The sequence below is a fragment of the Nelumbo lutea genome, chromosome 2, assembly GCF_056320005.1.
Source record: "Nelumbo lutea isolate HS-2025 chromosome 2, American lotus-T2T, whole genome shotgun sequence".
NCBI classification, from domain to species: domain Eukaryota; kingdom Viridiplantae; phylum Streptophyta; class Magnoliopsida; order Proteales; family Nelumbonaceae; genus Nelumbo; species Nelumbo lutea.
In genome coordinates, this window is record NC_142685.1 from 8,069,214 (window position 1) to 8,093,706 (window position 24,493).

Consider the following 24,493-nt stretch of genomic DNA (forward strand, 5'->3'; position numbering starts at 1 on the left):
GGGGTAGCGCTGGGCGACCAGCTTGAGTCCCACAAGTGTTATGTTGCCGCTTTGAAGGGAAAAACCAAGGCAGCCGATGACATCGAACTGGAGCGGCCTACGGAGCAGGGCGAGGAACGAGCTTCGCCCACAGAGGAAAAGGTCGCGATCCCGACCTCGGCTACAGATCCGGTTCAAACGCTATAGATCTGTGCTTCCGTCAAAGAGCCTCTACGAACCGAACTGGTGAGTTTCTTATTTCAAAATTTAGATATTTTTGCATGGTCCACGACCGATATGTATTGACCTTGACCTTATAACTCACAAACTTAACACTAACCCTGTAGTTAGACCCATTAGACAGAAGAAACGCAACTTAGCCCTGAAGCGCTGGAGGGCGGTCAACGAGGAGGTCGAAAAGCTCATCGCAACGGACTTCATAAGGGAAGTTCATTACTCGAGTTGGGTAGCCAACCCAGTGCTAGTGAAAAAAGCAAACGACAAGTGGCGCATGTGCGTCGACTACACAGACCTGAACCGAGCTTGCCCAAAAGACTGCTTCCCCCTCCCCATAATTGATTGCCTAGTGGACGCGACCTCGGGACATGAGCTGTTAAGCTTCTTGGATGCCTACTCAGGCTACAACCAAATCAGGATGGACCAGTCCGATGAGGAAAAAACCAACTTCATAACCGAGTTCGGCCTATACTGTTACAAGGTCATGCCCTTCGGACTAAAGAATGCTGGGGTGACTTTCCAAAGACTTGTAAATAAGCTTTTTTGACCCTTAATTGGCATGAAAATAGAATGTTATGTAGACGACATGGTCGTCAAAACGCAGTTCTCACAGGAATTAATACAAGACTTAGATTTTGTCTTCCAAATTCTACGACAATTTAGCATGAAATTGAGCCCCAACAAATGTGTCTTCGGTGTCACCTCGGGTAAGTTCCTAGGGTACATTGTCAATCGGCGTGGTATTGAGGCCAATCCGGACAAGATAAAGGCCATCCTAGATATGAGACCACCCTGATAGGTAAAAGAGGTTCAGAGGCTAAACGGTCACATTGCCGCTCTGAGCCGCTTCATGTCCAAATTGGTAGACCGTTGTTTGCCTTTCTTCAAGGCAATCAAAGGCAAAGGGTTCGTATGGACCCGAGACTACCAGCTCGAGTTCGACGACTGAGTGTTCCTAGACTGAAGCCGAACTCCCACCATAGGGACTGTATAAGGATGAGCCTGCTTAATTTTAAACATGCTTTTCAAGTTTTAAGGCATCAAACTGAAAGCGAAAAATGGATATCTTTCTTACCAATCTGAATCCGCCTCTCTTGGAGATGGCACAAATGCACAATAACCCACTAGGCCAGTACCCAGTACCCACGGCCTAATTGTATTTTACCCTTTAATAAAGGGTAAACTTGGAAAAAAAGGAAAAAAAGGTAAAAAACACCCAAAAGGCCAAAAGTTTAGGGCTTCTTCGATCAAATCCAAACAGAGGGACCGAACTCAGAGGGGTTCTCTCTGTTTGTAAGACTGTAACTTCATTCTTCGATCAAGATATTCAACAAGAGGAAACGAATCAAACGATCAAGAAGGAACCGAAATCAAATCACAGGTCAGTCCTCCTCCTCTTTCCCCCTGTTGAAATCGGTGCTAGTGTAGGGTTTTCTTCAAGGTTCTCATACCAAAACTCTAGGTAGAGCTGATAATTGTTTAATAACTTTGAAGCCGAGTCACGGATTCCAAATCCGTCCCTTCCATCCGGGGTTTTATCCTCTCCGCAAGTGAATGGACATTCCTGCATGAGTAATTGGATTTAGGGTTTTGAACTGCGTGTTTTTTCTTCACTATTTTAGTTTATAAGATAATACGTGAAATTCAAAAAATGCTTGCTCGTGAATCGGGAGAACGAGTTTGAATATTGATTTTGCGGGATTGCTGTTTCGCATTGTCGAGTGGAGTTCATGCTTCGACAATTCCATCTATCCCCAACGAGTTCCCTCGGCTCTTAGGGTGATTGTACACTTTTTCTCTTCTTAATAAAACAAGTTCCCACGGCTCTGAACGTAGGTAAGTCTGGTAGAACTTTCAATATACTGTTTAGGATAGGCATTATTTGAATGTTTCTTTGCTTCTTTTTCGTCTCTAGTTTTCACCTGATGTCATCGGAGAACCTAGGGCAATTTTGTCTCTTTCGAAATTCTACGATTCTTTAACACTATATGAATTTTATTTTATTCTATATTGTTGGGAAAAGGTCAATGTACAGTTAATCGTATTGTTGGAGAGATAAAGAAGGGCCCATACCAGTGGTTCTAAATTGGAGTTTTCGAGATGTTAGTGTCAAACCGCAACGGCATCAATTTCATCAGCTGCATCTTTCCCTTGTGCGAGTGGCATCCTTTAGAATAGCAAAGCTGGTTGGGGCTTGATGCCATCTGCATCATTTTGTAAAGCAGGTAATTTATATCATTTCTTTTATTGTGCTAGAAATAGAATCTATGTTCCAGCCAAAAAAGGGAAGAAGAAAAACAGAAAGGAAAAGAAGTGAAGAGAAGACAACTATATGTGCCTCCAGGCATATGCATGTAGAATCTAATTGAATTAATTGGTCCAAAGCGGATAAATTTCTTTTTTGATTTTATGCTCTATCCATTACCTTGCTTCTATACTGTTCTATTTCAATGTATTCATTTTTTTTAAGACTTAATCGCTGTTTGTAATGCACTAATTTGGATCTCTGTTGCATTTTCCTGGTCCAGGGATTTATATCTGTTCTTCATATTAGCAAAATTGTTGAAGTTCCTTATGTTTTCCAAGACCTATTCTATTGCAAGGGCAACAGAAATGGGTTGCTGTAGTTGCTTTGGATTAATTAGGAAGCCCAAAAGATCTTTGAGGCCTGGTTCTGGATCAGCTAGTCGGGCTTCTCAGCAGTTTCTGTTGGATGATAGTTTAGAGGATATGGATGGTGCGCTATATGATGGTGAAACTACTAACACCTCACATGATGGTGATGGTGAGTTCCAGAGCCACAATAAACGTTCTGAAGAGATTCTCATGTTTAGAATTCAAAATGGAATGATCTGCAGGGAAACCCCTGTGAAGGAGACTCATCAGCTTATACGCTCAGAGGTAAATGCACATACAAACTTGAAACTTTTGAGGGGAAAATTTAGAATACTTCAAACATGGCTGTAGTGTATCCTGAATCCCGTACAGTCTTACAGCTCCCATGGGGTCAGTTATTTACTGTCTTGGATATATTCTCCTTTAGCTCAACTCTGACCATACTGGAGTCTGATTGTTGTTTGGGATGGAAACCATTCCTTTGTCAGAAATTTTAAATCATGTTTGAATTATTGATTAGATAGGAATAAGTATGTAAAAGCAATCATGATAAGATAACCAGATTATTAGTTTAGGTCTTCTGTCTCTCTTATCCCTTTTATTGCCTGAGGTTATCCATCTGCTTAAAGTGTATCCTTAAAATGGTGAGTTCCTGAATCCTGATGCCCATATATCAATTTTAACTAATGCTATTTCAATATGGATGAGCAAAATACAATACACCCTCCTAAGGTTGTTTGTAGTATGTTAGTCTACTCTTCGTCCCACCCAAGTTTTTTCTACAAGGTGTAATCCACTGAATTTTGGATGAATGAAAGGGAACAACTTCTTTTTACTCATTTTTTTTTTCCGTCTTTCTAAATATTTTCCTGATGTTGACACTTACTATCAGTATTTCATGCCCCGGAGAGTGATGTTGACACTTACTATTAGTATTATCATCTCAAGAATCATAACTGAGATCTCATTTGTTATCGGTGATAAACTGCTTGTACAAAATCATTGAACTGAAGCATGAAGCTGTAGACTGTATTGCTGCTGCAGTTGAGGGTGTTTAAATAATCTGCAAATTGTATCTGCATTCCATCGCTGCTTCCCGATTTGCAACTTATTGTTTTATTATGCACAGAGAGATGTGGCCTTATATGCATGTATGTTTGGTTAATAGCATTTTTTTTTTGAATGCATTGCCAGGATGAAGATGGTAATAAGATGATCAATGAGTATGTTCGAGAGCGTAAGATTGGTTCTGGGAGTTATGGGAAAGTGGTAAACATAGTGCAAGTGGCTTGGCTTTATTCATTCACTTTTTCTGTATAAATAAGTCTCAAACTTTGACATTGTAATGTAACAGGTTCTATACCGAAGCACTATAGATGAAAAGCGCTATGCAATCAAGGTATTTTTGTTGTTTAAAGTCTTTACCTTTTCTGTATCTTTTTTACTCATGTTTATGTGGTTTGAGCTTCGCAAGTGTTTAGAAAAGTAGCTTTGCTGATAGATTATGAGAGTCATTTTTCTTGTTGCCGCCAGTGTCTTATTTATGAAATTAGGTTCAGTTTCTTGTTTCAAATTACATTTATTTTGATTTATCTATTAAAATAGTTTGTTTTTAAGATGGAGTTGGGAGGTTTATCATGCTTACCAAACAAAGGTTTCCTTCCATATAACGTAGGTTAAAGCTTAGGAATGTCTAGATGTTGAAGTGGTATTTTTGCTGCTTAGTCCATGTTAGATTTTCATATTTTAAAAATTTTATATGCAGGCCTTTCACAAGTCGCATTTATTAAAGCTGCGGGTGGCACCTTCAGAAACTGCCATGTCTGATGTTCTTCGGGAGGTTTGTTCTTGACTTGCTGTTTGTTTTCTATGTTTTCTAGTCATCATGTTTAATACTTTATTTTTATTTGTGTTTACATTCTGATGAAGGTTTTGGATGCAAGTCTTCTTATTTTCATCTTCCTTTATCTTTGTGTTGTTCTGAATCTTCTCATTTGGTTGCTAACTTGTTGGACAGCAGTTATCACTATTATGTATCTTGTTTTGGTTTGGGCATCATGCATCTCTTAGAATCCCTCTTCTAAAGGATTATGTTTGTTTTCTATGTTCAATACTTTATCTTCAAAAAAAAAGTAGGGATATGCTGGAATTTGAGCATTATGAGGATTCTCTCCCTAGACAAAATGAGTTTGCAGCAAGGCTTCAATGCCTTCTCATTTCTTTGGTAAAACAAGAATATATCACCATTGATGAAGAGTGGTTTGGTTTTACTTTGAGAAAGAATGCTATACATAGACATTCAGTGATTCAGATTTGTAAGTTGGCAGTTGGCACATGTCTGTAAGTTGGTTTGCAAGTTACAAGGGGCTTGTTAGATTCAGTATCTGATTCGTTTCCTGTATGTATTAGATTAATGTATGATTGTGCCGAGTCAGCGTACTTTGTCACCAAGTCCTAATCTGGTCATATGCTACCAAGAGAGAAGGATTGGGGACAGAATGGAAAAAATACAAAACAAATTTGTGCTACCTTAATCTCCCATCCCTTCCATGTTATTCTTGCGCCTTTTTAGTGAGGCCAAATCCTGAATTTATGTTTTTCACAAGAAGTGAGATAAAGGAAGGGGTTAGAGCAGAAAATAAATAATAAACTGATGTACCTAATATTTTGAAGGCTTCTCATGCCCTTTTTCCCTTATAAATTCTGATAAAGAAAAATTGGAGCAGAGATAAATCCATATCTATATATTTGTGCATGTTCTTTAAAATCACTACTGGTACAATTACAGTAGGATTACAATCACCTGCAACAGTATGGGACTGCATAAGCCCTACAACCAGGATAACAACTCAAGGAAATCAGCAAAATAGCACCCATTGCCACCTAAAAATGTTCTGGCCTTCACATAACTCCCTTAGAGATGAGTCTTGGAAGCTTTTATCAATTGAAACCTAGGATCTAACTCTCCTCACCATCCTGCTAACCAGATTCTCCACTCTGAGATCTCTATTTTCATATAATCTACTGTTCTTCTCCATCCACATGGACAAAAAAATTGCTACTGGAATAATGGCCCTCACAGTCTTCCTTATTAGAAGGTCATCCACTCTCCAAGCATCAATGAATTCTTAGTTGTATATTTAGGCAGTTTTTTGTTGATCAGGATAGATGTACATAAGTTTCTCTGGCTTCTATTTATTCTCAACTATGCTAAAAGGAAAACTAACAAAGTATTACTTTTCGTTAATATTTATCTTTCCTCATCTCACCAAGTCTGATTCCCATTGTGTGTCAAATTCTAAATCCTGCATTAAAGTTGTAACAATATCGCAAACTAAGCTACTTGGAAGAAAATAAGAAAATATCTTGAGAAATGCCTTTTGGTAGGGCCTCTTCTAGCTATCTGCAACTAAGCTCCTTAACAATTTGAACAAATAAATAAGGAGTTCTTGTTGTTCAGACTAGAAGTTCAATGTCTACAGCTAGGCAGAATAACTCTTTAGGGAATTTTCCTTTTTTTTTGTTTTTTTAAATAAAACTTTAGGACTGTGGACTAGGACCATATAAAGCAGAGTTTTACTTTAATGTAGCAAGATTTTATTGAAATTCCTCACATGGTAATATCATTCTCTTTTACATGATAATACAATATATGATCACACAATTTATGAAAAACACCATATATGTGTGTTTTTCTTATAAAAAACTTGGGTGGTAATTCAATGAATCAACTAAAAGTCATTTAGTTTCTTTTACCTTGCAGGTTTCAATCATGAAAATGCTGGACCATCCCAATATTGTCAATCTCATTGAGGTGATTGATGACCCAAACACAGATCACTTTTACATGGGTATTAATTGGAACTTTCTCTTCTGGATGTTTTTATTACCATAGCCTACTCTTTATTGATCTGTGTTAAGATATGTATTGCATTTTACGGAAAAGGTAAGCCTTTTGTTTTGTAACAAAGTTTCTTTCCTCTTTTTTCTTTTTTTCCTGGTCAGTTCTTGAATATGTGGAAGGCAAATGGGTATGTGAAGGTTCTGGTCCTCCAGGTGGCATCGGGGAACAGAAAGCTAGGAAGTATTTGCGGGACATAGTAGCTGGGCTCATGTATCTCCATGCTCATGTATGACTTAACAGTCTGAGTGGGTTGTTTCATAGAAGTGATAAGGATCATAAGCATCGCTTAAAACATACATACATGCATGCTTGTGCTTTATTTCTCTTGTGGTATGATGGACTGAATCTTCTTGGATATTGGTTGATATTTTTCTTCTTATTGCTTAAGTTTGGCAGCAGATCATTCCATTCCTTTTCATGGCTCCATGTCTGGTGTAGCCATAACAAGGTTAAGATCCCTTTAGATCTACTGTTATACGTCTGGGTTTAGCCTTAAGTTATTAGGTGCTGTGCAACTTATCAAGTAGTTAAAACCTCTTATTAACTTAAGGGGGTATTCATTTATTTATTTATTTATTTTCGGTCTTGTAGCCAAGGGGGAATTATAAGTACTTAGTTATATTCTGTTTTACACTACTAAATGAAATTCTGTAATTTGTTGCTACTGCAAAGCTTGGAAACATTTTGCTTCTATCATTTAGGTATATTTCCTAGAGATCACAGGCATGATCTTTTCTGATTGTTGCTACTGCAAATTCTTTAGTCTGTTTTGCACTACTAAATGAAGTTCTCAAAAAGCTTCTACTCTGTTGACCTTTTGCTGCACCTATCCATCTGCCACGCTGTTTACAGAATGCTTCACCCAATAATACTTCCATACCCTTTGTTAAATGCCTCATTTCTTTTATGGCTTGCTTGTGCTGCCAGGTTGTTTGTCCTTTTTTGATCATCCAGCTCATTGCCACCTTTGAGTCTTCCACTACCATTAATATGTTAATATTCATTGTTCTGCTCATTCTCAATCCATGCAGGAGTGCTTGTGTCTCAGCCATTAGAATCTCTATGTGCAGCCAGTCCCAAGTATATTTGTTGCTATTTTCATATTTTAAAAGCAGCTGTCAAAACTTGGCATTATGTATCCATTTATAGGTTGGACTCCATTGCATCTGAATCATCTTCTTCACCTTTGAGAACTGAGCCACTACTTGCCATCCTTTGAGTATGTCCAGTTTGTACGTTAGTTTGGCTCTTTTTTTTTTCTGGGTTAATTTGAGGTCGAAACAAAGTTTTATGATTCGTCTTTGTCTGGTTTTATATGTTGAGTTTATTGTTGATGATAAGAATTTAGCTTTAGGCTTAGGGTTGGAGTTTGTTGTTTCTTCTTCATATTTCTGGTACCATTCATCTAGTTTTTGCTGCTTTTCTTTCTTTTTTTGGTACAAATAATTAAGGAAAACATGGAAAGAAATAAGAAAATGTTGACGAAAAACAATCTTAGGGTAAACCATCTTTTATCTTTTAATTGTATATAATCTTCATAAAAATGTACGAGCTTCATTTGAAGCATAGAAAATCAGCTTATTCATGAAAAGAGGGCTTGAGTTCTTTGTCTTGGGAAAAGAAGAAAAGAAAAGAAAGGATGAAAGAAGAAAAGGATGATAATGAACATAGTCAATGTGTTGATTGGATAAAATTTTGTGTACTTCCATGCTTTCAATTCAAATTTTGAAGTCTTTGAGAGCTCAAGGCAGTATACATGTTTACTGAACCCTAACAAATGAGAAAAATAATAAAAAGAAAGTAGTGTTAAACTGAATAGTTTTGTTTAATAATGTCTATTTTATTATTATAATCTTAAAAACTTAAGAATATAAAAGTATCCAAGAGCACCATGTGAAAAAATATTGTGGTGATTAAGTGAGGTGATCCTCCATGAGTGCCTTATCACCTAGGTATTGCCTTGATGATCATGTTGATCTGTAAGGCGGATATATTGGTCTTTATTGGTGAATGGAAGGTAAGTGCCATTTGGAAAAGATTCGTTCCACCTAAAATTAGATCTGTTACAGGATACAGGAAAATTGGGAGTGAAACCTGTTGGTTCTGCTATTGATCCTAATCACAAATTAAGTGATTGTCTAGGTAAATTCATCAAAGATGTGAAGCAATTTTAGAGGCTTGTAGGAAGACTGCTATATCTCTCAATGACTTGGTCAGACATTGCTCATGCAGTGGGTGTTCTTAGTCAATTCATGCATGCCCCTAAGACCACCTGCCTTGAAGCAGGTGAAAGAATTCTCAGATATCTTAAGAAATTCCTAGATGTAGGTTTATTGTTCCAAAATCACCGACATTTGAAGGTGGAAGTGTATATTGATGCAGATTGGGCATGATCATTGGATGATAGAAAGTCTACCAGCGGTTACTGTACCTTTGTGGAAGGAAACCTAGTCACTTGGAGAAGCAAAAAGTAGAATGTGGTGGCTATATCTAGTGTTGAAGCTGAATATAAAGCAATATCTCATGGAGTGGCTAAAATAATGTGGCTAAAAAATCAAGTGAGCTAGGATTTACAGTTGATGGACCTATGACTTTATATTGTGACAACAAAACAGCCATAAGCATTGCTGCTAATCCAGTATTTTATGATAGAACCAAGCACATTGAGGTAAACAAGCATTTTATCAGAGAAAATGTTGTCAAGGGGGAAGCGTGCACCCCCTATGTTAGGTTTGAAGATCAACTTGCGGAGATCTTTACAAAAGTGTTACATCATTTGTGGCACAATGATCTATGTGACAAGTTGGGCATGATTGACATCTATGTCCCAACTTGAGGGGGAGTGTTAAAAGGCTATTTATAAGTTGTTTTCTTTGTTTTTTATTTCTGTTTGTGTCGCTGGGGTACTATTGTAATTCCCCTTTCTTTATGTTATGTTTTGGTCGCCTTAATATAAATACCAAAAAGCTGGTGTCGTCAACAACACTTCTTACTCTTAGATCTCTCTTTTCTCCTCTCTCTTTCTCTCTTCTCTCTTCTCTTCAGCTTTTGGACAAGAGGGGGATAAACCAAAACCCAACATAGAAGAACCAGTGTTCGATAGAAATCTTTGGTAGGGTGTCTGTAAAGAGATAGTGGAAAGTTATTAGAGGTTCCATAAGAATAATCTAGAAGGGAGTTAGCTATAGAGCATTGGAAGTAGATCACAAGGTGTTTCCTTTATAGAAAATTGCCTACAATAGACTCACCTTGGAAAAGCTAGTGACCCCCATTCTTCTTTTCAAAATGAGGCAAATCAGTCCACCCTTGAGCTCCCCTAGGTATGTAATTGAATCAGTGTTTTAAAACGCGGAGGCGTGATGCGAGGCGTTCCACTACCTTGAGGCGTGAGGCATGGTTCAGAACGTGGGAGGCTTATGCCTCCAAACACAGGGAGGTGTAAGCCTCAAGTATGTATTTTTTTTATAATTATAGTGGGTATACTAATAAAAAATAGATATTTTAAGCATAAAAACATATAACATTAAAATGACTTAATTTCAATCAATATTTTAGTTCTAAATCTCAAGTTTTCAACTTCAACTAGCAATATAGCGTAGTGAAAATGTGAAATACAATTCTTGGAAGTTGAAACATAGACCACAATAAAACAAAACTCTAAGGGCTGAAACTCAATCAAAAGATTCTAAATCATCTTCTTCTAGAATAACAAAGGCATCATCATCTGCTTCAAGAGTTGCATCCACATCACATGGTTCATTTCTCCCTATTTCATTATCATCATCATCTTCATTCTCATCAATCAAATTTAATTCAACACTCTTCCCTTTCTTTGTCCCTACAATCAAAATCCAATTGCAATTATCACCTCACTCAATAATCCTCAACTAGAAAATTAATTGGACACTAGAAGAATACAATCAACATACACTAATTATTAATTACTTTGAAATTCAGTAGGGGTTGTTGGCTCTACTAAATTTGTATTTCAAGGCCCAAAGAGTCATTATCCACCCAAGAAGGGTTAGTTGGAAGAACTGGATCCTCAATTTCAGTAATCCATTCATCCTCCTCCTTCACGTGTCAAAATGGGATCAATACTTGCACTTGCCTTCCTCTTCATGTTTCTTGCCTTCAACTTCATATTATATACATCACAAAAACTAAAGCATTTAACCTTTGTTGCTCCAATTTGTTTCTCTTTTTTGTGTGTATCTAGTACAAAGTATTATTAAAAACATTAACAAAAAAACTATTTCATAAAAACCTAAAATGTAAATAAGAAAATAATTAATAACCTGCTTGAAGGTGCTCCAGTTTCTTTTACAACCAGAAGCACTACATGTAAGAGTTAAACCGTGCCCACCAATGAAGGTGCTCCAGTTAACTCTGGTGTTTGGGTTCCAAACCATGCCCACCAGTTAGCTACAAAAATATTATTTAACAAGACATTAGTAAAGCTTTAAAATTATCAAAAAAAAAAAAAAGAATTATGCATAGTTGCAAACTATTTATCAAACAAATAAATCACTTACCAGGAGATCGCCTCTTCCTTGTATCGATTGCCATGTCACAACCAAAATCTCTTAGTGCTTTATCATACATATCCAACTAGCAATTTGCTAGGGCACGCTCATGCCTATTAGGAATCATCCTTTTCATGCATCAAAATAATCCCTCTCCTATTTCATGATCATTAAAAAAATTTGGCTCATAGCGTAGATGTGAGTTTAAATAATAGCCTGCTGCATGAAGAGGGACATGAAGTTGAGGGGTCCATCTTTCATCAATCTTATTCCAAATAGGCATGTATTTTTCTCTTTATCCCACCACAAGCAAATGCAATTTGCTCATTTGCTGAATCCATCATTTCATATAAATAAGGCATTGAGGGTCTTACTTCATAATCAACTTCTTTCAACACTGCAACTATTGGCAAAGTGGTCTTTACACAAAATGCCACCTGAGGCCAAAATCTGCTATCAAACATTATAGTTTGTTTTGCCTTGACACCCTTAGGATGCTTACTTCAATGGCTCCCATTCCACTTTTCACAAGCAAACATTGATTGAAGAGGTTGCGTCTGTTTCTAAATGCTTTGCAATGTCAAGTAAGCAGTGGCAAAATGAGTAATTGCTGGACGTAAAAGCTCTCGGTTTTTTGTGAAACTCATCAAGTTTAAAATCCATCCATGGCGGTAAATAAATTTTGTGATATGCTTTGCCTTCTCAGTTGTTTCATTAAAAACTTTCATCTTCCCAATGGACTCTTAACATTAAATCTATACAATGTGCAGCACAAGGAGTCCAATACAATTTTGTCATCTTTTCCATCAACTTTTTTCCAGCAAGCATATAACTTGAATGATTATCTGTGATTACTTGAACCACATTATCCTCTCCCACTTCTTCAACAACATCATCAAGATATTTAAAAAACAGCTCACGATCTTTAATTGAATCAGATGCATCAATAGATTTCAAAAACATTGTCCCACTTGAACTATTAACAAGAAAATTAATAATGGACCTATTTTTTCCATCAATTCATCCATCAAACATATCGTGCAACCATAGTCCTTCCATGATTTTCTATACTCTACCAATTTATCTATATTCTCCACTTCTTTCAAGATCCTAGTGCAAAGATCATGCATGGATGGAGGCTTATAATTTGGACCGAAATTTGGAATTTATCTATATTCTCCATGATTTTCTATACTCCATCAATTTATCTATATTCTCCACTTCTTTCAAGATCCTAGTGCGATGATTATGCATGGATGGAGGCTTATAACTTGGACCGAAATTTGCAATTGCCTCACACATATTTTTGAAATAAGGACTATTTGCCAAATTAAAAGACAATGCATTGGCATAAAAACGTCTTCCAATAGCCCTATCAACATTTTTTTTTATGTTTTTTCCATTTTGAATTTAAAGTCTGTTGCCGTGTCTCAGATGAAACAGATTAATCCATTGGGTCTACTGGTCGTGGTGAAAATGATTGTGGAGTGACTGGAGTCCCACTTCCACTCTGGCTTCCACTTCCACTTCCCACAATAGACTCCTAAAATATAGGATTAGGAGCCATACAACTCCCATGTTGAGAAGTCATAGGTGTCCGATTAAACCTCCCAACATTAGCCACAAAATCAAACTTCTTTTTCTCCACTTCAAATTCGGTAAGTGCATTTCTACATCTTAATTTACCTCTTCAGTCATTGTTTGCACTCACTCATTGCATGTTTGGTACCGACCAAATGATGTTTTAATCGGTTTATACCTCATGTGCACAGTTTACTACAAAATGCACAATAAATATAACCTTTTTTCCCCTCATCTTCTTTAACATATTCCTAAGCAAAATCCTTTCTAGACATTCTAGGATCTTGATGAAATATGGATCAAAGAAATGATCAAAATATCAAATTGCAGCACCTAATTAAATTAAAAAAAAGAGTACTAGTTAAAATTCACAAATTATAATTTCTATCATTCACTTCAAATTTGCACTTCCTGTGAGCATTCAGTTTCTACTTTCTACAATTCACAAGCAAAATCAATAAACCGTTTATCAAATTCAACATTGCAAAAATTTGAAGGCTGAACCGCTGAACTGATGAAGTTACAGCCAGCAGTTGGGTATTGTCCAGTTTGCCTATTCAGTCCATTAAACATAGCTGTGCAGCATAATTTATTCATGCAGCTCTGTTCAAGAAGGCTGAAACAGAGCTACTAAAATCAAGAAAAATAAAGGAAACAAAGAAAAAAAGAAATGGAGAACATAACAACTAACCGTTGAAGCTTATTATCCAAAAAAACCGTTGCAGCTTTGTCACAGTTCACAACCACCCAGGTTGGTCTGTTGGTCCAACAGCTCCAAGCCTCCAACCTCTCTTCGATTGCAATTGAAAATAGAATAAAAAAAAATAAGACCACATTTGAGAAATTTCAGGTTTCTCGAAGAAGAAAAAAGAAGTTGCAGGTTGCAAAGTGCAGAAGAAGAAATTGCAGGTTGCAGAGTGCGGAAGAAGGGAGAAGAAAAAAAAAATACCAGATTGCACGAACTCGAAGTTGAAGGTTGGAACTTGAAACTGAGTGAGTCTTGTTCTTCGCAGTTCGCAGTTCACACATGCACAGTTCAGAGTCTTCAGACTTCAGAGTTCTCTTTCGAGCCCTATTGTTTGGGTTAGAACATAATCGAAAGAGGGATGTTTCCCCCTCTTTTACACTTAAAAGATGAGATTGTATACAATGGGGACAATTAATCTGTAAATGTTCAAAAATGCCACACATGGGAGGCGTAAGCTTCTTTCCAAAGGCGTGCCAGAAGCGTATGCCTCCTTGGAAGCATACGCCTCTGTCCATGCCTTTGTACATGAGGCGTACGTCTCAAAGGTCTGACCGCTTCTATCATGTGCCTCCGGGCGTTTTGGGGTCACCTCGCCTGGAGGTGCGCCTCTAGGCGTATGCCTCTCACGCCTTTTAAAACATTGAAGTGAATTTGGGTTTGGCTAATGATTCGTGTGTTATATTTGCAGTTTGTATTCTAGGTTCCTAGACTGTCCAAAAGCTACTAGATTCACATGCTGAGAAGGAAGAGATAGGAGGAGAATTTGGGTCCCTATCTGAGGAGGAAAGAGGGAGAATAATTTGGGGGTTAATTAAGGAATTTTTAGAGGATCTGAAGAAAAAAGAATTGGAGAAAGAGGATTCTTTGGATCTAGAAATTAGTGAAGACTTCGACATCGATTCTAGAGCAGATGAAGGGAGGGAAGAGGTAGGAGTTGAATGTAAAGGGAGGGTAGAAGATTTATTGGCTGAACTTGTGGGAAGGCTTGGGTGCAAATTAAAGTACCTAGATGAAATGGAAGCATTCCTAAAAGTGGAGGGAGATGGGAAGGCTAGGAAGAAAAAATTGAGGCTGAAAGATAAGATTGGATGTGGAGATGCATTAGAGTTGCTATATGCTAGACAGTCTAGAAGGAAAGGAATTAGAGGATATTTCATAATAAAGAAAGGAGTTTCAGTGCAATTGTGGAGGGGGTTACAGTTAGAGTGCTACACTGGGTGAAATCCTTGATATTATTTGAGGGTATTTCAACAAGTATGCTGCTTAACAATTGGGGGAAGTGTGGCTAAATCAACACCAAGGAAAGACTCCTTCCCCAGCATGGTCTCCACAAGCTGAAGGATTTGTTAAATTAAATTTTGACGGAAGCAGTGAAGGTAACCAAGGACCTTCAGGTATTGGAGGCGTTTTTAGGAATGCGGAAGGACAAGTTTTGGCACCTTTTTTTGAGTTGGTGGTTGGAGGAGACTCTCTCAGAGCAGAGGTCTTGGCTGTGTTGGAAGGGGTAAGAAGAGCAAAAGAATTAAATGTTCGAAACCTAATCATTGAAGGCGACTCCAAGGTAGTTATTAGATGGCTGAACAAGGAAGAGAATGAACTTTGGGAATATGCAAATGAAAAAAAAAAGGAATTTAAGTGGCTGTCAAAGGGTATGGTCGAAAGGTTTCAGTGGGTTAAAAGGAGTGCTAACTCATTTGTTGATGCCTTAGCTAAACAGGGGGTGGGAAGGACTTGGTCATTGTGGGCATATTTGTAATCTTTGTTTGTACTTTTCTGACCTTGGGGAGGGCTAAGAGGGTTCATCCCTTCTTTTGTATGCTATATTCAATTTTATCTCTTAATTAATAAAAATCTAGTTATTGATAAAAAAATGTGGAAGGTGGTAAGGAATTCAATGAAAGGAAGGGTAGAAAAAGAGGGAATATGTAAAAGAGTGCAAGGGGGAACAAGATTCACATGTTAAGAATGAAGATTATAAACCAAAATGTTTGAGGGTTAGGGAGTGTGAGAAACATAGCCCTAATAAAAGAGTTGCTTAGGAAAGAGAACCCACACATAGTTCTTATTCGAGAATCTAAACTTTTGGTGTTTGACAACAAGTGGGCTAGGAATGTTTGGAGGGCCAGGGGTACTAGTTGGGCTATGTCTCCATCTTGGGGATCTTTGGGGAGTATTGTGATCCAAGGTTCATAATATCGATACGCCTCTACTGGCGTATCGGGCCAATCAATACACATTTTGGTTATTTTTTTTATTTTTTTTCGCAACCGGTTCAGGGAGGCCGGTTTAGGTCTCCTCTACCCTTTGAACCGATCAGACCTCTGATACACCCATTGTAGGGGCATAATGGAGGGGTCCCTGAATGATACGTATCGGCCGATACGGGACGATGCATGTCAATACCTTGAACCTTGTTGTGATCCTTCAGAGGAATGATGTGGTGTAAGGAGTAGAACAATTGGTAGAGAATTCACAGTTTCAAATAAGTTCCAACAGTTGGATTATGGGTTTGAATGGGTTCTGACAAACATTTATGGCCCTAATGGATATAGGGAGAGGAATGAAATGTGGGAAGAACTGTGAGAAATATGGGGACTGTGGAAAGGTCCATAGTGTATAGGAACTTTAATGTAATAGGGTTTGTGGAGTTCAATAAGGTGAGGCAAAGAGTTACAAGTTACAACCTGCATGTTTGATGAGTTGTAAACTCTTGTGAGCTTAAGGAATTTCCTCTCTTGCATAAGAACTTGATGTGGTCCAATCTCTAGATCAACCTGATTTGCTCTAAACTTGATAGATTTCTTTTCGCAGTGGACTGGGAGAATTATTAGGAAGATTTGAACTCGAGGGTCTTGCCTAGAATAACTTCTGATCATTGACCAGTTTCCTTGTCGGTTTGTCCAATGATGATCCAAGGGGAAGGGGTCCAACTCTGTTTAGTTTTGAGAACATGTGGCTCTATCATCTAGGATTTAAAGAAAAAGTTAAGGAGTGGTGGGGAGAGAGTAATTTGAGGATAAAATGGGAAGGTATGAAATTTCATCACAAACTAAAAGTTTTGAAGGTCGAAATAAAGGATTGGAACAATTGGCAGTTTGGGAGATTAGAAGATTAGAGAGAGAGAGAGCAAGAGGTAATTGATCACATTGAGCTTTTGGATGAGAAAGAAGAAGGAACCTTTAGAGAAAATGATAAGCTAGAGAGAGATATTAAGGAAGCAATTAGAGGATATTCTATTCAAGGAAGAAATAAATTGGAGACAAAAAGTTTGGGCACAAATGGTTAAAGGGGTTAGAAATACAAAATTTTTCCATGCATTAGCAAATGATAGAAGGAGAAAGAGTTTTATATCAAAACTAGAGATGGAGTATGTAGTAGTTACTCAACAAAGTGAAATTGCCAGAGCCTTTGTGGAACATTTCAAATTCATTTTTAGGAGATCCTTGAGTAAGAAATTAAGGTTAGAAGGGATAGATTGGCCAAGATTATTGGGTGACGACAAGGTTTGGCTAGAAAGGAAATTTGATTTGGAGGAAATAAAGGAAGTGATCTTTTTGATGGATAGAGCAAAAGCACCAGGTCCAAATGGGTTTGCAATGGCTTTTTACCAAGATTATTGGGACATTCTATTGATCAAAAAAGAAAAGAAAAAAAGATGATATCCCAAGGGTCTTTAATGAGATAGTTGAAATAGGAGTAATAAATCCAGGGCTGAATTCCACTTTCATGGCTTTGATTCCTAAAAACCAGGTGCAAATCATCCAAGAGAATTTAGACCCATTAGCTTAGTAAATAGCTTGTATAAAATCATTATAAAGGTGTTTTCCTGTAGGTTTAAATCTGTGCTTCCTACTATAATCTCCTCAAATCAAGAATCATTTGTAAAGAATAGGCAAATTATTGATCAAACCCTATTGCTAATGTGAGTGTGGAAGAGATGAAGTGAAGTGTGAAAAAGGATTTGTTTGTAAACTTTATTTGGAGAAGGCCTATGACCTGGTGAACTAGGGGTTTCTATTGTAAATGTTGAGGAACTATGGGTTCAGAGATAAGTGGTGCAAGTGAATTCAAGGATGTATTACAACTTGCCACTACTTTCTCTTGGTGAATGGGCCTATAGTGGATCATTCTCCATCTATCAGAGGAATTAGACAAGGTCACCCTCTCTCCCCTTTCCTGTTTATCGTAGTGGCTAATGTATGGCAGAAGCTAATCTAGAGAACAAGTTATAAAATTTTATTTTGCGAGGTGGAAAGTAGGAAAGGATAGAGTGCCCCTTAACCATTTGCAATTTATGGATGTTACAATTTTATTTTGCGAGGGTAATGATATCAGATGGGGTTAGAAATTTGAGGGTGGCATTGCAATTGTTTGAGCAGATGTCAAATTGAAAATTCAATTTTAACAAGAGTTGTGTAGTGGGGGTGAACATGGAAAAAAGGGAGATGTCGGTCTGTGCATTAATTTTGGGTTGTGAAGTTGCCCAGTGGCCAATGAATTACTTGGGATTACCTTTTGGTGATAACCCAGAAAATTTAAACTTTGGAATCCTATAATGGACAAATTTACAAAGAGACTAGCCTTTTGGAAAAGGAACTTTTTGTCATTGGGTGGCTGAATTACCCTAATCAAATCAACTCAGGCCAACCTGCCTGTTACTTCCTCTTGGTGTTTAAAAATCCAGCAAAGGTTTGTAGAAGGCTAGAGAAATTAATTAGAGATTTTCTGTGGTAACTAGGGGAGTAAAGAAAGGACCATAGAGTTAGATGGGAGGTTGTGAGTAGAAGTAGGAATTTTGGTGGCTTAGGAATCGGGAACATTTAGAAGAGGAATATGGCCTTACTAGGGAAATGGTTGTAGAGGTTGCCGATGGACAAGGATGAACTGTGGGCAAAGGTGATTCCCAGCATTCATGAACTGGCGTTTTAGGGCTGGGATGCGAGAGTACAGGCTCAAGCTACTTTTACTGCCCCTTGGAAGTCCATACATGCCATTCTTCCTTTATTCATTCCCTTTATTAGATATAATCCTTGTTTTGGAAATCTGGTAAAGTTTTGGGAACATGTCTGGGTGGGGAGTTCACCATTAAAAGATCAGTTCCCTTCTTTGTTCCCCATTTTCGACTACAAAAATGAGACTGTTTCCACTGTTTTACCTTCTTCTGATTTGGGTCTTGAGATTGAATGGGATTTGGGCTTCAGGAGGGGAGTCAGAGACTCAAATTTGGACAACGTTTTGTCTTTGCTACAAATTCTACAAAGGGTTTTCTTGGATCCTTCTAAGGTGGACTGTCAAATTTGGACTCTTTCCTCTTCTGGTGCCTTGTGTCTTATTTTTTTCAAAGCCTTGTTTCAACCTGCTGATAGTTTAGGGCAACCTTTTCCTGTTAAGGAAGTTTGGGTAAACTGATTCCGCCCAAGGATTGGGGCCTCTGCTGGGAAGTTTTCTTGGGAAAAATAATCACTGTGATCTACTTGAAAAGAAATAGCCTTTTTGACACTTATCTCCTAATTGGTGCATTCCTTGTAAAGCTGATGGTGAGTCCTGCTATCACTTGTTAATCTCCTGCCCTTTTACTTATATTTGGGATTGGTTTCTTTCTTTGTTTGGTTGTAAGTGGACTCCATCAAGTGTGCAAGGCCTTTTTGGCTCTTCTGCTAGTAGCTGGACAAAGAAGAGGGGAAGAGTGTTGTGGAGATGCGCAAGAGGTGCAGTTTGTTGGACAATTTGGGAGAAAAGGAATCAAAGATTATTTGCTGAAAAAGAGGAGCAGAGAGACAATTACTGAGGCAACCACTTCTAGGGTGACCCATTGGGTGAAATCTTTGGCATTGCTGAATAGCAAGAAGTGGCAGCATTATCCCTTAGTAGGAGTATTTCATATCCCATGTGGACTCCACCAGTGGAAGATTTCATAAAATTGAACTTCGATGGCAGCAGTGAAGGTAACCCTGGACCTGCAGGGATAGGGGGAATGTTTGGGAGTGAGGAAGGTGTAGTCAATGCTCTTTCTTTCAGGCCCCATTGGAGTTGGGGACTCACTCCAAGCTGAGATTATGGCCTTTTTGGAGGGTGCAAAAGAGCTAAGGAACTAAACATTAGTTGGTTGGTCATTGAAGGAGACTCCAAAAGTGGTAATGGGGTGGGTGGCTAGAAAAGGAGGTTGATGGTATGCCATACATTAATGTAAGAAGAAATTTCAAGTGGCTGACTCGGAGAACGGAAGTGAGACTGCAGTGGGTTAAAAAGGTTTGGCATATCAGTGATGTGCATTTTTTCTCACATTAGTATTTTTTTTCCGTTGCTGCTAAAAAAGAGAAGGGATATTGAAGTCCAAGAGGGTTTTTCTAATGGTTCCTATAAAAACATTGTGAGCACACTTTTTATTTTCTGTATTTGATGAACATATTTCTTTGAAAATCTCTTCCTGTGGATTCAAGTGTTGTCTCGACAGTAATGAGGTGGTGATCTTGTTTGCTCTCACGCTTTACTGCTATGTTATTCCAGCTGCCAATTGACTTGTTTTGTTGCATTACACCATTGCCTTGTTTTTTTCATTGATGATTCTTTTATAATGTCTGCCAAAGCTCAATTTCCTTGACAATCTTTATTTCAACTCATCGATTTTGTTTTCTTTTTTTGAAAAAACGGTAAGGTAATTTCATTGCTGGAAATATAGCATACAAACCCGAAAGGAACCAGAAACAGTTCACCCCCGGATATACCAATCTAAGATCCCACAATCCAGCTAAATTTAGCATCAGAAACATGTTCTGATTACAAAAAATCAGGCATAACTGATAACCAAGAAGCTGTCCTAGCAACAACACAATGGGTCAACATATCAGGACTCTTGTTTTCATTTCTAAATATTGTGTCATTTCTCTCTGACCAGAGTACTGATCACTTCTGCCTGAATAAACCACCAAATGTGTTGATCATTTCTAAATATTTTATTTCAACTCATTGATGTTGTTGGATCTCGATCTTTTAACTTTTGTTAAATCAACAGAATATAGTGCATGGGGACATTAAGCCTGATAATCTTTTGGTCACAAGCACTGGTATGGTGAAGATAGGAGACTTCAGTGTCAGTCAGGTGTTCGAGGTAATAATGTTTTGCTCTTGAATTTGTTCTCAATACTGCGTAGACTCTCTCTTTCTCTCTCTCTCTCTCTCAAAGCTTAGTTGGGGTTTGAGGTGGACCCTGCCTAGAATATATTGATAAACTATTACATGTACAACCCTTGCCCCTAGGTAACATTGGATAAGATGGATATAAACTATTACATGTATATTGCATCAAATAGTAACTTTTCTTGTGTTATAAATTGCAAGTTGTCAAACCATCAGAAAAAAAGTAGTGACTTATGTTTGGAAAGACGACATTGAAAAGTATTGTTAAGCTGGTTAAGATGACACTCGTCACATTGTTGACATTGTGTGTTTAATGCATTAATTCTTCTCATTTCTCTGACTTTTTTACTTTCTATTGCATCCCTTTATTTGGCATAAATCCAATGTGACTTTTTTTGTTTGCTTCAATCTGCATTGATTTGTATATGATACGGGGTTTTCAGGATGCTATGACTAGTGTATCTAGCCAGAGGTCAATACCTCAGGGATGCTATTTTGGTAAACGAGGTTTTAAGGATTATATAAATGCTTAACAAGCGGCTGGTGTAGTAATAATGTCACGGTCATATATCTCAGTCTAGGTATTACAGAATACGAATACCTGATATAAATGTTGTTTGATTCAGAAAACTTAATTAAAATTCGATAAAACTGATGAATCTGAATAATTGAAGATTTTTGACTTTAGTGTTGAACTTCAGGAATTTGGTTTTTCTTGTTATGACCAATTAATTCCTTTTTGAAAGTTATGAAAACCCGCAAACCTAAGAATTAAGGTCTACCTCTTTTCCAATCCCTGTTGTTACAGTGCTGCATTTATTGTTCTATCCCAAGCACATAGATATGGTAGTGCAGGTAGGTTAACACTTTATTCTTTTTTATCTGCAGGATGATAATGATGAACTTAGGCGATCTCCTGGGACTCCTGTTTTTACGGCACCTGAATGCTGTTTAGGTGAGTTATTCTGCCAAATTAGCTTTTTGTCAGAACATGAAAGAATTGTACTCTGGTTATATTGATATTTTTATCTGTGATGGACTTGTCATTTGCAAGAAACAGGTCTAACCTACCATGGTAAAGCTGCAGATACATGGGCCTTGGGTGTTACTTTGTATTGTATGGTGATTGGTTATTACCCGTTTCTTGGTGACACACTACAAGATACATATGATAAGGTGTCTTGGTTACTGTTTCGCTGTTTTCCGTTTATCTCTTTCAGTAGCCCAGCTATTATTATCTGTTCTAACATATATTTATCTCCATCTTGTTTAGATTGTTAAAAAACCTTTATCCATCCCAGAGGGCATCAACCCCCAGCTGAGGAACTTGTTAGAAGGACTTCTCTGCAAAGGCCTGTTTACTCTCCTTTGGCACCTGCAACTCCAATTACTGATAAAAAATGCATCTAGAACTACAATTTTCGAGTTGATATTTTTTGTTAGCAGTGTCATATGTTATCAGTTCATCTCTACTGTTTTATCTATTAATTGTGCTCTTCTATGATTTTATTGATTGATCCCTATGTATTGCAGATCCCCAACACAGGTTGACTTTGGAAGCTTTGGAGCAACATCCATGGGTGATAGGAGAAGATGGACCAATCCCTCGGTATATCTGCCGGTGCAAGCGAACTAGCTTTTCAGAGGGAAAAATCTGATGGGAAAGGAGAAGATGCTGACATGACTAGTACTGACTGAACCTGCCATATGGGTGAGATTGTTTTGTACAGAAGAAAAGTCGGGGATTTTACTCAGTTTACTTTCATCTTGGGGAAGAAGGGGGAAGTTTTGGGTTTTCTATTAACCTTTCTTTTTTGTTTTTTTTGGGGGGGTGGGGGGTGGGGATTGGAGATGGTTTTTGCGAGGAAGTTTTAAGATTCAAGGGAGATAAGGGAATGTTGATCATTTGGCTTTGAGATGAAAATTTTTCCCCTTGATGCAAGTGCCATAAATTTGAAGTTTGGTTTTGCGGAGGAACCTGGTTATTTTGTAACTTTGACCTTTAAATGTTTGGTAATACAACATAACGAGAAATAGGAAGGGGTGGAGGGAACAAGTGGTATTGATTGTACATTTGCTTCCCTCATTGGCTGTCAAATATGCGATGGCTCTTCATGTTGTACCTTTGTAGTATACAGGCCTTGTGGGTATGTGTATGAGGATTGTCATCGCGAGATTATTTCATTGTATGTAGAAAGCAGGTGAAGGTCCTTGTTGGACATGTAAATGAAACGATTCCTTTGGTTCTATAAATGGTGAGAGGGCTCAGTTGTTGAAGCTATGCCATGTTTTTTATGGGATATCTGAAAAGTACACCCAATACCATGCATGGTCTTAACCAAGGCGTATCGGGCGTTTTGATACCTTTTGTTTTACATGTTTTTTTATATTTTCAAAACCGGTTCAGGGGCTGGTTTAGGACTCCACCCTTGAACCGGTCAAATCCCTGATCTTTGAACCTTGGTTTAACTTGAGACAACTTTTTCTTTCTTTGCCAATAGGTGAAAGATTCGGTAGATTGATTGGCATAATCACCAGATTATGCGTTTTTTTGGTGTGATTTGCCAAAAACAAAACGCCCACCGGGTGTGTATTGCTATTGTTTGTGCCATGTTGGCATTGAAGTAGGCGTTTCCCCAATGCTTCATTTTAGTAACCGTCTATTTATACTAATATTTTTTTATTATTTTTATTTCTTGTAATTGTGATTCAGTGTCACGCGGCGGCTCTAGCCGCTCTACATCAGGTAGCTGTTGGGACCCACGATTAGGTGATACAGGAAACATTATTTTTAGCGCTTTCCCTAATGAGTTGGGCAAGATTTTCGAGGCATGGGTGTTTATTACCGTTTATATGAAAAATGACCATACCAAACAGTTGTTTTTCGCTCAAGAAATGCCCATGCCGAGATTGATTCGTTGTGGTGCCATTTATTTAAAAAATGACAAAGGGGCCAAATGTTTTGTAAACATGTATGTAAATTTTTGGAAGTCATAATTTACATTTCAATGTCTGATTGAATTGATGTTTTTTTTTATTATTATTTTTATTTTGGACAACTTTTCTAATATGTTTGATAGACTCTTGCTAATTTTGTGAAAACACCATTTCTTACACCTTAAATTGATATTATTAATATTTTTACAAATTAAAAATTAAAATTTAAAAATAAAAAATGAGAAAATATAATTAATATAGGTAAAACACAAAAAAACTCCCCTTAAGTTTTTGACATTCATAAAAACCTCCCCTATAGTTTCATTTTAGTAAAAAACTCGAATTTTTAAGAACTCAACAAAAACTGCCCCTTCTATGAATAACCCAGATGGAAAATTATGTTGCATATGTTTTACTGAACCTGTCAACCTGTTATCCTCTTTTCCTTTCCCATCCACCTCTTTATCCTCTTTTCCTATCCAACTCCATTGTTTGAAGAGAGGGAACACAGCTCTTTCAATCTTTCATCCAAACTCCATCAAAAGCACCTTTTGATCTTTCTTCTCAATCTCGATAGCAACTATCAAGGCATTCTGCTCTCACTAGCTCCTTAGGACAAGCACTGTGTTCTCTTGTAGTTCCTGTTCTGTGCCCCGTGTGGAGATGCATAGACGGCTGGTGGAGGCATAATGAGCTCAAGCGAGGGATTTGTTCTGCTTTGCATTTGAGATTAGTTAGAGAGTGCCATCAACATCAGTGCAGCAGTAGGGTGGCACTTGGGAAGTTGGGAAACAAGACTTTCAATGGTTGTGGGGGAGTTGTTCTCCA

At 37.7% G+C, this 24,493-nt stretch overlaps 1 protein-coding gene across 9 annotated transcripts; it reads left to right on the plus strand.

The window, feature by feature from the left end:
• Window positions 1–1,424: 1,424 nt before the first annotated feature.
• LOC148868392 (serine/threonine-protein kinase GRIK1-like) lies at window positions 1,425–23,009 on the plus strand. 9 transcript variants are annotated; one of them, XM_088971973.1, is made up of 14 exons: window positions 1,452–1,597; window positions 1,711–2,052; window positions 2,240–2,441; window positions 2,745–3,117; window positions 4,027–4,101; window positions 4,187–4,231; window positions 4,598–4,672; window positions 6,596–6,683; window positions 6,838–6,962; window positions 20,604–20,699; window positions 21,617–21,683; window positions 21,789–21,904; window positions 22,002–22,080; window positions 22,262–23,009. In XM_088971973.1, the coding sequence occupies exons 4-14, from the start codon at window positions 2,791–2,793 to the stop codon at window positions 22,384–22,386; spliced, it is 1,218 nt and encodes a 405-aa protein (XP_088828099.1). In that variant the 5' UTR covers window positions 1,452–1,597; window positions 1,711–2,052; window positions 2,240–2,441; window positions 2,745–2,790; the 3' UTR covers window positions 22,387–23,009. The 9 variants fall into 9 exon arrangements, with proteins under 9 accessions (XP_088828096.1, XP_088828097.1, XP_088828100.1 ...); XM_088971970.1 differs by lacking the exon at window positions 1,711–2,052 and having other exon boundaries at window positions 1,425–1,597; window positions 21,783–21,904; XM_088971971.1 differs by lacking the exon at window positions 1,711–2,052 and having other exon boundaries at window positions 1,425–1,597.
• The last annotated feature ends 1,484 nt before the right edge of the window (window positions 23,010–24,493 follow it).